The 13,552-nt window shown below is 39.3% G+C and overlaps 1 protein-coding gene across 1 annotated transcript; it reads left to right on the forward strand.

Annotated features, from left to right (window-relative positions):
• The first annotated feature begins 1,394 nt into the window (after window positions 1–1,394).
• On the forward strand, window positions 1,395–9,861 carry LOC139324822 (vomeronasal type-2 receptor 26-like). Its single transcript, XM_070954574.1, has 5 exons — window positions 1,395–1,556; window positions 2,919–3,770; window positions 4,648–4,875; window positions 6,744–6,870; window positions 8,963–9,861. Exons 1-5 carry the CDS (start codon window positions 1,395–1,397, stop codon window positions 9,859–9,861), a joined length of 2,268 nt encoding a protein of 755 aa, XP_070810675.1.
• Window positions 9,862–13,552: the final 3,691 nt, after the last annotated feature.

The following is a 13,552-nucleotide window of genomic DNA, read 5'->3' on the forward strand; positions in this document are numbered from 1 at the left end:
ACCCAGTTAACAGAAGCAATCATTCAATCTTGGTTTCACATTATAACATCTGCAGAACTAAAAGATTTGGTTCACTCCATGGGAAGACATTGCAAGGCTGTAATTCATGCTAAAGGTTACCCAACTAAGTATTAACTGACATGGTGATCATTTTTGTATCTCTCATTTTTTTTCTACGGGTTTCCCTTTTCTTCTTTATACTGTAACTTCTATTCTAACAGAAAATCCTTCATAAAAGTTATTGCATTACATTCTTGATTAAATTATCTTTCCATTGATATATAATTTTATGGTACTACTTCCAAAAAAAGTGGTGTTATTAGCCAGTTTTAGAAAATACACTTTTCTCAAAAGGTTTCCACAATTTTGACCACTACTGTACATTTTGGATCTAATCTAAGCCTTCTTTGTCTTTGCATTACATTGGGTTGTGAGCAAAGAAATACTTTCTTTACATTAAGTTAAAATTTTTCTCATGAAAATACATTAGAGTCTTAAAGTCTTATTGATTCCTAAATTAAATCTCCAAAAGGCTTATTGAGGTTTTTTTTGAAGAACAATTAATGAGCTGAAGTTATTTCTTTTAAAACAAGATCTGTTTATATTTCATTTCATGCTAAACTGATGGAAAATAAATGTAGCTTAGAAAACATAATTTGTTTGCTGTCGTGTATATTTATTTCAAATCATGGAAACACTCAAAAACAAATTATTACAATAGAATAGGATTGGATAGGATAGGACAGGACAGGACAGGACAGGACAGGACAGGACAGGACAGGACAGAACAGAACAGAATTCTTTATTGACCAAGTGTGATTGGACACACAAGGAATTTGTCTTGGTGCATACGCTCTCGGTGTACATAAAAGAAAAGATACATTTGTCAAGAATCATAAGGTACAGTCATAGGGAACAAATAAGCAATGAAATTATATTAGGAAACAGTCAATATAAATCTTAAGGATACCAGCAACAAGATTACAGTCATCCAGTCATAGGTGGGAGGAGATGGGTGATAGGAAGGATGAAAAGATTAATAGTAATGCAGACTTAGTAACTAGTTTGACAGTGTTGAGGGAATTATTTGTTTAGCAGTGTGATGGCACTCTGTACAAATTATTACAATACATTAATACATTGTACTTATCACCCTCCTACTTGCATCAGAGATAGAAACCTTTGTTACATAGTTAGAAATGACGCCAAATTATAAGAATCTTAAAATGACTTTCTTCAATTGGGGGGATTTAACTCTTGGCAGTGTAGTAACCAAATTCTATCAACACGTCCTTGCCGTGGCCTTTGCTGTGAAGGAGATCAATGAAGACTCCCAGATCTTACCTAACATCACTCTTGGGTTCCACATCTGTGACAGTTACTACAACCCAAGGATGACTTACCGCACCACTCTGGACCTCCTTTTCAAATCCCAGGAATTTGTTCCTAACTACAAATGTGATAATCAGAAGAATCTCATGGCCATCATTGGAGGGTTAGATGCCCCTACTTCTTCCTTTATGGCAGAAAGTGTAAATCTCTTCAAGATTCCACAGGTAACTTTTGGGAGAGCAGTAAGAGAGAATCTTATCTTCTTTTGTAATGAACATTAACAGTAAGAATAGAATAGAATAGAATAGAATAGAATAGAATAGAATAGAATAGAATAGAATAGAATAGAATAGAATGGAATGGAATGGAATGGAATGGAATGGAATGGAATGGAATGGAATGGAATGGAATGAAATAGAGAATTAGAATAAAATAGAATTCTTTATTGGCCAAGTGTGATTGGACACACAAGGAATTTTCTTGGTGCATACGCTCTCGGTGTACATAAAAGAAAAGATACATTTGTCAAGAATCATAAGGTACAACACTTAATGATAGTCATAGGGAACAAATAAGCAATCAAATCATTTTAGGAAACAGTCAATATAAATCTTAAGGATACCAGCTACAAGGTTAAAGTCATACAGTCAGAAGTGGGAGGAGATGGGTGAATCACAAAATAAGGGAATAACAGGGAATAACAGAATAACAGAGTGGGAGGGGATCATGAAGAATGGTTGCAGGAGTGGGCAAGGCTAGTCTAGTGAAGAGAAGGATCAGGGGAGACATGATAGTAGTCTTCCAATATTTGAGGGGCTGCTACAGAGAGGAAAGAGTGAGGCTATTTTCCAAAGTACCTGAAGGCCAGACAAGGAATAATGGATGGAAACTGAAGAAGGAGAGATTCAACCTGGAAAGAAGGATAAATGTTCTTACACTTGTGGGAGCTTCATCACTGGAGGCTTTCAAGAAGAGATTGGAGTGCCATGTAGGGTCTTCTTCATGGGTGGGTGGGTGGGGATTGGACTAGATGACCCTTTCAACTCTGTTACTGTAATGTAGCTCAACCCAGTGCACAAACAGGAGTTAGGACCCATTATTTATTTATTTATTATTTATTTATTAATTCAATTTGTATACCACCCCTCTACGAAGACTCAGGGTGGCTCACAATGCATTTAAAATCATTATAAAAAACATTTAAAAATTAAAAACATTAAAACTCATTCACACCATTCATGGCCGGATCTCGCTGGATCGCAAGAGCGAGATCAACGGCCCCAGGCCTTCCAGAAAAGCCAGGTCTTCACTGCTTTTCGGAAGGCCAATAGGGTGGGGATTGTCCGGACCTCAGGAGGTAACTGGTTCCAGAGAGCTGGGGCAGCCACAGAGAAGGCATCCCCCGTGAGCCCACCAGCCAGCATTGTTTAGCTGATGGGACCCGGAGGAGACCAACTCTCTGAGATCTTACCAGTCGCTGGGAGTTATGTGGTAGAAGGCGGTCTCGAAGAGTTCAAGCATTAGAGTTCATTCAGTTCCCATATTTTTTCCTTCTTGTGAATAATGACTGCCTTTTATTTGTTCAGTTGACTTATGGTTCTTTTGCCCAAGAAGAGTTCCAGGCTACTAAATTCTCTTCACTTTATTGCATGGTGCCAAAAGAGGACCATCAGTACATTGGAATTATCAAACTTCTTCTCCATTTTGGATGGACATGGATTGGAGTCTTTACATTTGATAAAAACACGGGAGAACAGTTCCTTCAGAAAATGCATCCGTTGCTTTTCCAGAATGGGATCTGTTTAACCTTCACACAAAAGATTCCACAACAAGCCCCATTTGAACAACTTTCAGCACTCTTTGCTCTAATCACCATTATTTCTAAGAAACTGTTGGATCAGAAAGCCAATGTTTTTCTTGTCTATGGCGAATCCTTCATGATTCTGTGGCTCAGAACTATTGTGTTTCTACGTGATTATGACAATAAAGAGAGTGCGTCATTTAGAAAGGTTTGGATCCTGATGTTTCCAATTGATTTTATACTGACAGGATTTCATAGGGCTTGGGATGTCCAGTTGTACCATGGGTCTCTATCCTTTACGGTGCATTCAAGAGAAGTTCAAGGCTTCAAAGAATTTCTTCAAGTCATCAAACCTTCAACCCACAAAGATGGATTTCTTCAAGAGGTTTGGGAGCAATTGTTTGACTGCTCACTTTCAAATGAAGAATCACCCCCAATATCCAATCAAACATGTAGTGGAGAAGAGAATTTGGAAAATCTGCCTTCTCCTCTGTTTGAGATGAAGATGACTGGCCAAAGCTACAGCATCTACAATGCTGTTTATGCAGTGGCACATTCTCTGCATGAGGCTGTGAGATCAAGAGCCCAACACAGAGGAATTAAAATGTTTGCATTTTCAAATCTGCAGCCATGGCAGGTAATGTCTCTATGCCACACCTACCTTTTCTTTCCCAGTGAATAGCCTTTCTTATCATAATCTAATATAGCTTGTTTGCCATGGCCACAGATCAAGACAGATACCGAGGAAACAATGTTATTAATGTAAAAGCTGATTCTATATTATAGAACAAAAGCGTTGAAAAAAAAATAGTCTTTCAGTCTAGTCAATGGATTTTTTGTATCATTAAAAAAAAAACAATTATCATAAAGAAACCCCTGATGTTCCACATCTGCAGATTGCCAGATGTTAGGTTTAAGTGTGGTTTATGTAGAAAATTATCATAATTTGCATCATAAAAGATGATCAAAGGAAGCACTGCTTCATACAATCATTTATAATTATTTTTCATTCTCTTTTCCATAAATAATAAATTGTCCAAGATACTTTTACTTGGCTCATAAATGTTTTCAGTGTTGAGAATATGAATGTGTTCCCTCTCCTCTCCTTTTCTCTCCTCTCCCTTTCTCTCTCTCTCTCTCCTCACTTAAATCGCAAATTCTAAAATCTGGCTTAATGAAATTTGTCAGATCCCAGGCTCTCAAATAGCTTTGTAAGAAAGAAAAATGGTGGATAAGATTATGTAGGGTGAAGGTTTGATTAATTGATTGATTAATACAAAATAGCCAGTTTCCATTTTGCTTGTATTGATGGGCACTATTTTCTATTTTTCCTCAGATTAATAATAGAGTAAATCTATACATTCCATGCAATACAGAATATCAATTTTCTCAATGTACTTATTTGAGCGTTATTACAGAAAGGGGAAGAATGACTGAAAGAAATGTGAATACGATGGCTTGTTCTCCATTGTTATCCTTTCAATTCCCTCTCTCTTCTATTCTCTTTCAAGTAGCTCCATCCATTTCTTCAAGGCATTTCATTTAACAATTCAGCTGGGGAGAGAGTGTGCCTGAATGAGAAAAGGGAAGCAGCAGGTGGATTCGACATCACCAACTTGATCACTTTTCCAAACAGATCCTTTCAGAAAGTTACAGTTGGAGTCTTAGATCCCAGTGCTCCAAAAGGGAAAGAATTGTTTATCAGTGAAGATGAGATTATCTGGCACCCAGCTTTTAACCAGGTGTGGAAACATTTAATGGCCATTTATTGTGATCCATTATGATACCACGAAGGTCTCTTCGTCTGTATTGAACATAGTGACAGGCCTGGAAGCCATCTTTTGTATTAGGCCTTCAGACCTGCCACGTTTACTGCTGTGGGAAACTGGGAGGGGGAATGTATGGAGCACGGGTGATATATAATCATAATAACATGATAACATATATAAACATAATAACAAACCACCCCAACGATGCCCTTGAAGTGATGTCCCAGTGTCTGGAGGCCGTGCGGGTCTGGATGGGGAGGAACAGGCTTCGACTCAACCCTTCCAAGACCGAGTGGCTGTGGATGCCGGCATCCCGATATAGCCAGCTGGTGCCATTGGGGGGCGAGTCATTGACCCCCACAGAGGGGGCTCGCAACTTGGGCATCCTCCTGGGCACACGGCTGTCTTTAGAAGAGCATATGATGGCCGTGGCCAGGGGGGCTTTTTATCAGATTTGCCTGATACGCCAGTTGCGCCCCTTTCTGAGTCGGGATTCCTTATGCACAGTCACTCATGCTTTCGTCACTTCTCACCTGGACTACGCTAACTCTCTCTACATGGGGCTCCCCTTGAGGAGCACCCGGAGGCTCCAACTGGTCCAGAATGCGGCCGCGCAGGTGATCACGGGAGCGACATGGTGCTCCCATATAACACCTCTCCTGCGCAAGCTGCACTGGCTCCCGGTGGTCTTCCGGGTGCACTTCAAGGTGTTGGTTCCCACCTTTAAAGCGCTCCATGGCTTAGGGCCAGGGTATTTACAAGACCGCATGCTGCTACCAATAACCTCCCACCGGCCAATACGCTCTCACAGAGAGGGCCTCCTCAGGGTGCCATCGGTCAAGCAATGTCAGCTGGCGGCCCCCAGGGGGAGAGCCTTCTCTGTGGCCCTCTGGAACGAGCTACCTCCCGGAATACGGCTGATTCCGGATCTCTGCACTTTCCGTAAGGCCCTGAAGACATTTTTATTTCAGCAAGCCGGCCTGGCCTGAATAGGTTTTAGGGTTTTTTTAATTATATTGCTAGGGATTTTAAATTGGGGCGGCCATTTAATTTAATTTATTTTTAATTCTTTTAACTTTTATATTGTATGTTATTTTAATTCTTGGCTGTTCACCGCCCTGAGTCCCTTCGGGGAGAAGGGCGGGATATAAAGTTAATAAATAAATAAATAAATAAATAAATAAATAAATAAATAAATAAATAAATAAATAAACATTCCTTTCTCAGGAAGTCAAGGACAACTTGTCCTGCACCAGGAGGGGGATGGAACTGGGAGGCATCTCCAGTTGGGACGGTGCTTTGATTGGATCATGTGATGTACTTGTGGGTATTGGGCAGGGACTTGAACTTTCCGTTGGGTGGGGAAAACCAGGAAGCTTTCAGATTCGGGTTTTCCCAGATTTGCCAGTATGACATCTCTAATAAAATGTAACTTTGAGGAAAATCAAGCCTCAGAGTTTTCTTTTGTTGGGGCTGTTACTTGGAACCCTGACACATAGTCTCTTTACCCATCTTATCTTTCAGTCTTTTTTTAAAAAGAAAACAAAAAAAAAAACCCCAGATATATTCTATACAAATGCTGTCCATGTTCCGGCATTTACCAAACTGACAAAATGACATTACAATGTAAAAGCCAGATTTTCATATCCGAGCTACATTTCCATTTGAAATCATGGAAGTCGTGCTGCTTCCATAAGATTGTCATGGTGCACATTGATTTCCTCACCCTGCCATTCTTTGAGCAGGCCATGAAAATTCTTTCCCGCCATAAAGGAGAATAATTAGAATCTGTTCTTTTTTATTAATTCTTTCTTTGAAAAACTTTTCATGTTTATGACCAGGTACTTCCAATTTCTCTCTGTAATGACCATTGCTCTCCTGGATACTGGAAGAAAGGGATAGAAGGAAAACAATTTTGCTGTTATGACTGTGTTTCATGCCCAGAAGGAAAGATTTCAAATCAAAAGGGTAGGTGAGACAATCCCTCAAGTTTTTATTAGATTGAGTTAAGCAAAATGTACCGTATTTTTCGGAGTATACGATGCTCCAGAGCATAATACGAACATTAGATTTTCTGGAGGAAAACAATGGAAAAACATTCTGCCTCTGCCTACCAACATCCATTGGTATTCATCTGGCTTGCATCCTTGCAGCAAATAGCAAACAGCCTTGTCAGCTTCAGCACGTTATCGCAGCATGATTCGCCGATCCCCGCCTCCTGGAACCACCTGAAAACACAATGCGCGGAGGCAAAAAATGGGGCATGCAGAGGCCAAAAACATGACGCATGGAGGCTGAAAACGTGATGTGCGGAGGCGGCGTTTGGCGGCAATGTGCTGTGGTGATCTCTGCAGCCTGGAATGGGTCTAAACTGGAGCATTTGGAGGCCGAGAATGCGACATGCAGAGGCCAAAAATGCAACACATGGAGGCTAAAAACATGAGGCACAGAGGCAGCGATGTGCTGTAGTAATCCCTGCAGCCTGGAACAGGTCTAAAACAGTGCGCGGAGGCCAAAAATGCAATGCTCGGGGGCCAAAAACGGACAAAGGGTGGGGGCTGGCGGGTGGGGGGTTATATTCAGTGTATAAGATGAGCCCAAATTTTCACCCACTTTGTGGGGAGAGCGTCTTATACTCCGAAAATTACAGTAATTAATTACTTTAGGATATGTAGAATTAGTAGTTTTATGAGTTCTTTGGGATGAATGTTCCTTTCTATACTGTAGACTACAGTCTCTTATTCAGAGATTTTGGCAGGTAGAGTTTCCTAATATGGGCCCAAAATATATATCTCCATTGAGCCATAGATCTTCTATAATCACACCATCTATTATCCATTTATTTATTTCTCATAGTTTCAACTTCATTTGCCTGTTGAGGGTTTATTTTTTGAGGGTTTATATATTTGTAGCTCAGGGTTGACTTGGGATGGGGGTCCTTGGTGCTCTCTGAGCTTGCTTGTTTACTTGCAGATCTTTCATTACCCAACTAGGTAACATCAGTAGGACGAGCCCTGATGATGTTACCTGTTTGGGTAATGAAATGTTTGCAAGAAAAAAAGCAAGCTCAGAGAGCACCAAGGACACCCCGTCCCCCATAAGATTGTTCAAATCTATCATGATTTTTATAAACTCGGGGTATATTATGCTTATTATTATTATTTTTAAAATGCTTCTTGGTGTCTTCTATCTTGAAGATGTCATCTTCATAAATTGTGATGTTAACCTAATCACTGTAAATTCTGTGAAGCAATAAATATTTAGGAATTAAATATATAAATATTTAGGAATTAAAGAAAAAGTCCGCTGGGAAAAGAAAAGCACAAAGTACTTTTTTCTTACCAGAAAACCCTAAATGAATATATCATTTGAGTCAATTAAGCGATGATTTAACTCAATTTTTAATTATCTTTTTTTCTTTTTAGCCTAGATTAAAGTATAATTTGAAGACCACCAATCTCTTCCTTTTTTTAAAAAAAGTGATGTTAATAAGGAGATTCAAGTTAAATTTATACTTCTAGTTAAAGTTCAAATAAACCATGACAGTTTTAAAAAATGATAGTGTAAAACTCAACAAACAACCTTGTGGCTAAGGAACAATTTGCCTCCAGATGTTGTGAATGCTGCAACACACCCAGGTTTTTAAGAAGATGTTGGATAACCATTAGTCTGAAGTGGTGTAGGGTTTCCTGCCTAAGCAGGAGGTTGGACTAGAAGACCTCCAAGGTCCCTTCCAACTCTGTCATTCTATTTCTATAACAAAGGAAAGGATTAATATACCTTTATTATCTTGAAAGCAAGCATAGGAGATTATTTTTGCTTGTTGGACCCAACATACTTTTTACAGTATTGATTTCAAAGAATAATTGCCTTTTCCCTCACATATACTTTATTACATGTGAATCCTAAATAGAGGAAAACCTGCATTTTCACAGAATCACGATCAGACTAGTAACCGGTGGAAAGAACTGATAACCAATAGCAGTGAGCATCCACTAGGAAAAGAATTTTCAACAGTATGCAATGGAGAGATGACAAATGCCTTGACTTTTTGTTCCAGATATGGACGACTGTTTTGAATGTTCTAAAGATCACTACCCGGATAAAGAACAGAAAGAATGTATCCTGAAACCGGTGGTCTTTCTATCATTTGAGGAAACCTTAGGAACTGGTTTAGCCTCAGCTGCTCTTTCTTTCTTCTTCTTGACCTCTTGGGTACTTGGAACTTTTATTAAGCACCGGGATACTCCCATTGTCAAAGCCAACAACCGGTCCCTCACCTACACCCTGCTTGTCTCTCTTCTGCTCTGTTTTCTCTCCTCTTTGCTCTTCCTCAGCCAGCCTGGCAAAGTGACCTGCCTTCTCCGACAATCAGCTTTTGGCCTCACTTTCTCAGTGGCCATTTCTAGTGTCCTGGCCAAAACCATCACTGTGGTTGTGGCTTTCATGGCCACTAAACCAGGATCTCAGATGAGGAAATGGGTGGAGAAAAGATTGGCTTTTTCTATTGTCCTTTCATGCTCCATCATTCAAGGATGGATTTGTATTCTCTGGTTGTCAACATCTCCCCCATTCCCTGAGTTGGACATGTACTCAGAGCTACAAGAAATGACTTTACAATGCAATGAGGGGTCAGCTTTCTTCTTCTACTGTGTCTTGGGCTACATGGGTGTCTTGGCCATCGCCAGCTTTATTGTGGCTTTTCTTGCCCGTAAATTACCCGACAGCTTTAATGAAGCCAAGTTCATCACCTTCAGCATGTTGGCCTTTTGCAGTGTGTGGATCTCCTTCTTTCCAGCCTATCTGAGCACAAAAGGCAAAGCTATGGTAGCTGTGGAGGTCTTCTCCATCTTGGCCTCGAGCGCTGCATTACTGGGATGCATATTTTTGCCAAAATGCTACATCATTGTTTTTAAGCCTGAGCTAAACCAGAGAGAGCAACTAATAAAGAGGACTTAGTACCTCATGTGAGTTTTCTCACTATGAAAATTTGCTGACAATTAGGATATTAACAATTGAAGGCCACGAACTGCTAATGGGCTGGCACTCCTTTTTATGGGATGAAAGATATAAAACACATACCTATTTTAAAAGACACACAATTAGGAATACACTACTACTAATTTGGCTAAAAATTCAAAAACAACACTACACAAAAATTCCGAATTGGCTATCACCATTAGAAGCGGTAAGACACCCAAACTTAACAGAACCCAAAAATATAATTAGATACAAAGACTTAATTGACTATCAAGGGAAGCTGAAAACCAAACAACAATTGGAAATAGAGCTAAATAGAGAAGTCGACTGGTGGACTTTTACACAGATCCAATCCAAATACAAGGAACATATAAAAACATATGAAATCTACAGAGAGAAACAAGAACTAGATAAAATTATATTAGACTCACAAGAGAAATTAATTAGTAAAATCTATAATTTTCTATTGCGATATAAAATGGAGGAGGAAACAGTAAAGGATACGATGATTAAATGGATGCAAAATTTTAAATATACAATAGATTTGGAGAAGTGGGAGGAATTATGGCAAATGAATACAAAATTAACATTAGCGGTGGCACAAGGAGATACAAGGAGAACCAGCTGAAGATGTTTTATAGGTGGCATATGTCACCGACAAGATTGGCAAAAATTCATTCAAAGAACAGTTCATTATGCTGGAAATGCAAAAAATTGCAGGGTACCTTTTACTATCTATGGTGGACGTGCCCGGCAGCAAAGAAGTTTTGGTCTAACATTAAGAAATGGTTGGAACAAATAATAAAATTACAAATAGAGATGAAACCAGAAACTTTCCTGCTCGGAATCTTCACAAAAATATATCCTAAAGATATAAAATACCTGATAATACATATTCTAACGGCAGCTCAAATAATGTACGCAAGGAATTGGAAACAAGAAAAAATCCCAACGGAAGAAGAGTTAACAGATAAAATCGCACAGAGTGCTGAAATGGATAGACTAACAGAAGGGATTAAGGAAAAAGAAGAGACAGAGTACTACAGAATATGGGACAAATGGTACATATGGTACAACGCTGCTAATAAAGATACATAGGTGCAAGAAGAATAGAATAAAGATGTAAATAGGTATACTAATAATTTCCTATGGACAAGTAAACATGAATAGGGGAATTTCAAAACAAAAGTATAATCCAAATATAAAGATTGCTAAGGAATCCTAAGGGGAAGGGAAAAAGAAAAAGAGGAGGAGGAAAAGGGAAAGGAAAAACTACTAGGCTAAAAATAAGGGGAAAATTACAACTGTATTAATTGAAGAACCACTACAAAATATTGCTTTAAGAGGAAAATTTACTTATATGTTGTATGTTTTGTAAATGTTTTTTATATGTGTTTTATATGTGTTTTAATAAAGTTTATAATTTTTTTTAAAAAAAGAAAATTTGCTGACAATTGAAAGACTGTCTGCTATCTCCTGTAAACATATAGTTTTAATTTCTGTGAAAGGAAGATTTATGGAGGATTATTATTGTTATTAAGATTTATTATGTTTGCCATTCCAAAAGGAGTTCTCGTGCTATTGCACTTACAACCATTTTCCAAAGAAGTCAATAAATACATTCCTTTTACAATAGGGGGTTCTTAGATCAATTTTTGACCATATCAAAATATATATTTAAAAAGAGGGAGGGAAGCGTAGGCGATGATATCAAATACATTGAACTGTACTCAATACTTGCAAGTCTGGTTTCCTGGATGGTAATCAGGGTCAAGGCCAGGGGTGAAAACCAGTAGGTTCTGACAGGTTCTGGAGAACCGGTAGTGGAAATTTTGAGCAGTTCAGAGAACCGGTAGCGGAAATTTTGAGTAGTTTGGAGAACTGGCAAATACCATCTCTGACTGGACCCAGAGAGGGGTGGGAATGGAGATTTTGCAGTATCCTTCCCTTGCCACACCCACCAAGCCATGCCCACCAAGCCACACCACTCCCACCAAGACACGCCCATAGAACCAGTAGTAATAAAAAATTGGATTTCACCACTGGTCAAGGCTAGCCTTGTGGAAAGGTGGGGAATGTAAACTCTGTATGGCTTTGTGTCGTCTGACATAATCCTTAATCCTGTCAATTCCGTCTGTCTCAGTCTTCTAATTGGGATTACTTGAGGCCATTCTGGCTGGAAGGCAGGGATTGCTTTACCTTCTATGCTTGGTTTTTCTTTGCCTTCTCTAGGGGCATGGAAACAAAGAGAAGGGGGTGTCCTGTGATTCTTTCTACAGCGACAACTAGTGAAATGGAATGCTCTGGGATGCTGCAACTGTTACAAGTACATGTCAGTTGCCAAGCAACTAAAGTTCAATCACATGACTGTGGGGATGCCACCATGGTTGAAAGTGCGGGGATCAGATGTAGTAGGTCATTTTTTTTCAGTGTTGTTGTAATTTTGAACGGTCAAAAAAGAAATGGTTGCAAGTCAAGGACTACCTATATTTTCCTTTAGTAAAGGAAATAGAAAAAGAAACTTGAGACATTGTTCTGAGCAGATAATGGAGATCCCAAAGGTGATTTTTTTCAAGAGGCAACTGGACTTTCTGGTTTTCTTTGAAGACGTTTCACTTCTCATCCAAGAAGCTTCTTCAGCTCTGACTGGATGGTGGGGAATGGAAGGATTTATACTCCTTGCAGAAAACTGGTCATTTGCATTCTTTTAGCGGGTCGTTAAGGTCACCTGGAGGTTTATCTGTGTCCTCAGGGTCACCCGAGTGGTGCAAATGGATGTGGAGCCTCTCCCCTCTCCCCTCTTCTACATCTACTCATAACAACAAATTTGAAACCATTGATAAGATGGTGCAAAGCTCTTGTCATTCATGACATATGCTGTGCCTATGGAAACCATGGAAAACGAATGATTTTCAAAGGTTTGCAATGATGTTATTACCTAGTTAGGTAATGAAAAGTCTGCAACCAAATAACCTATTTCAGAGAGCATCAAGGACTCAAGGTTGAAAACTAAATTGCTCTTTAAGCAGTTGAATGAATAAAACTTTATTACGGTCCTCAACCAGCAATAGACATACAATGAATTAAAAACAATACTGACATTAATCATGAATAGTAACATTCACTTCTCATCCAAGGAGCTTCTTCCATTCTGACTGTCAGAAAAAGACTGCTTTATCTCTCCTCATAAAACATGCATACAGTAAATGAGTGATATTTGCTACATCTATTCATATTCTGTTTTATGGTAAGCTAAACTGATCTAGCTATATAAAAAGGGCTGTATGTATGTATGTATGTATGCTCCATCATAACTCTGGGACGCCTTGAGCAATTTCAACCAGACTTGGTACACAAATGACTTACTATATGGAAACAAATACTGTGTGTGTTAAAACACCCCAGTGTGTGTGTGTGTGTGTGTGTGTGTTCCAGCATAACTGTGAAATGCCTGGGCCATTAAGGAGAGTGAGAGCGGATCCGAGAGCGGCAATTGTTTGTGATGTCAATTCCTTTGCAGCTTCTGGAAAGGCAACTGTGATGTTCGCCATCCAGTGGAGCAATGGGAAAGCGCCTGATGGATTTGGGGCAAATGCCAGGATCATAGACAGGGTGGGAAAGAGGAGCGCATGGGACGGGGGGGTTCAACATTTTCCCCATTCCCTGAGTT

The sequence above is a fragment of the Pituophis catenifer genome, unplaced genomic scaffold (genome assembly GCF_029215685.1).
Source record: "Pituophis catenifer annectens isolate HBS135680 unplaced genomic scaffold, rPitCat1.0.hap2 SCAF_15, whole genome shotgun sequence".
Lineage (NCBI taxonomy): Eukaryota > Metazoa > Chordata > Lepidosauria > Squamata > Colubridae > Pituophis > Pituophis catenifer.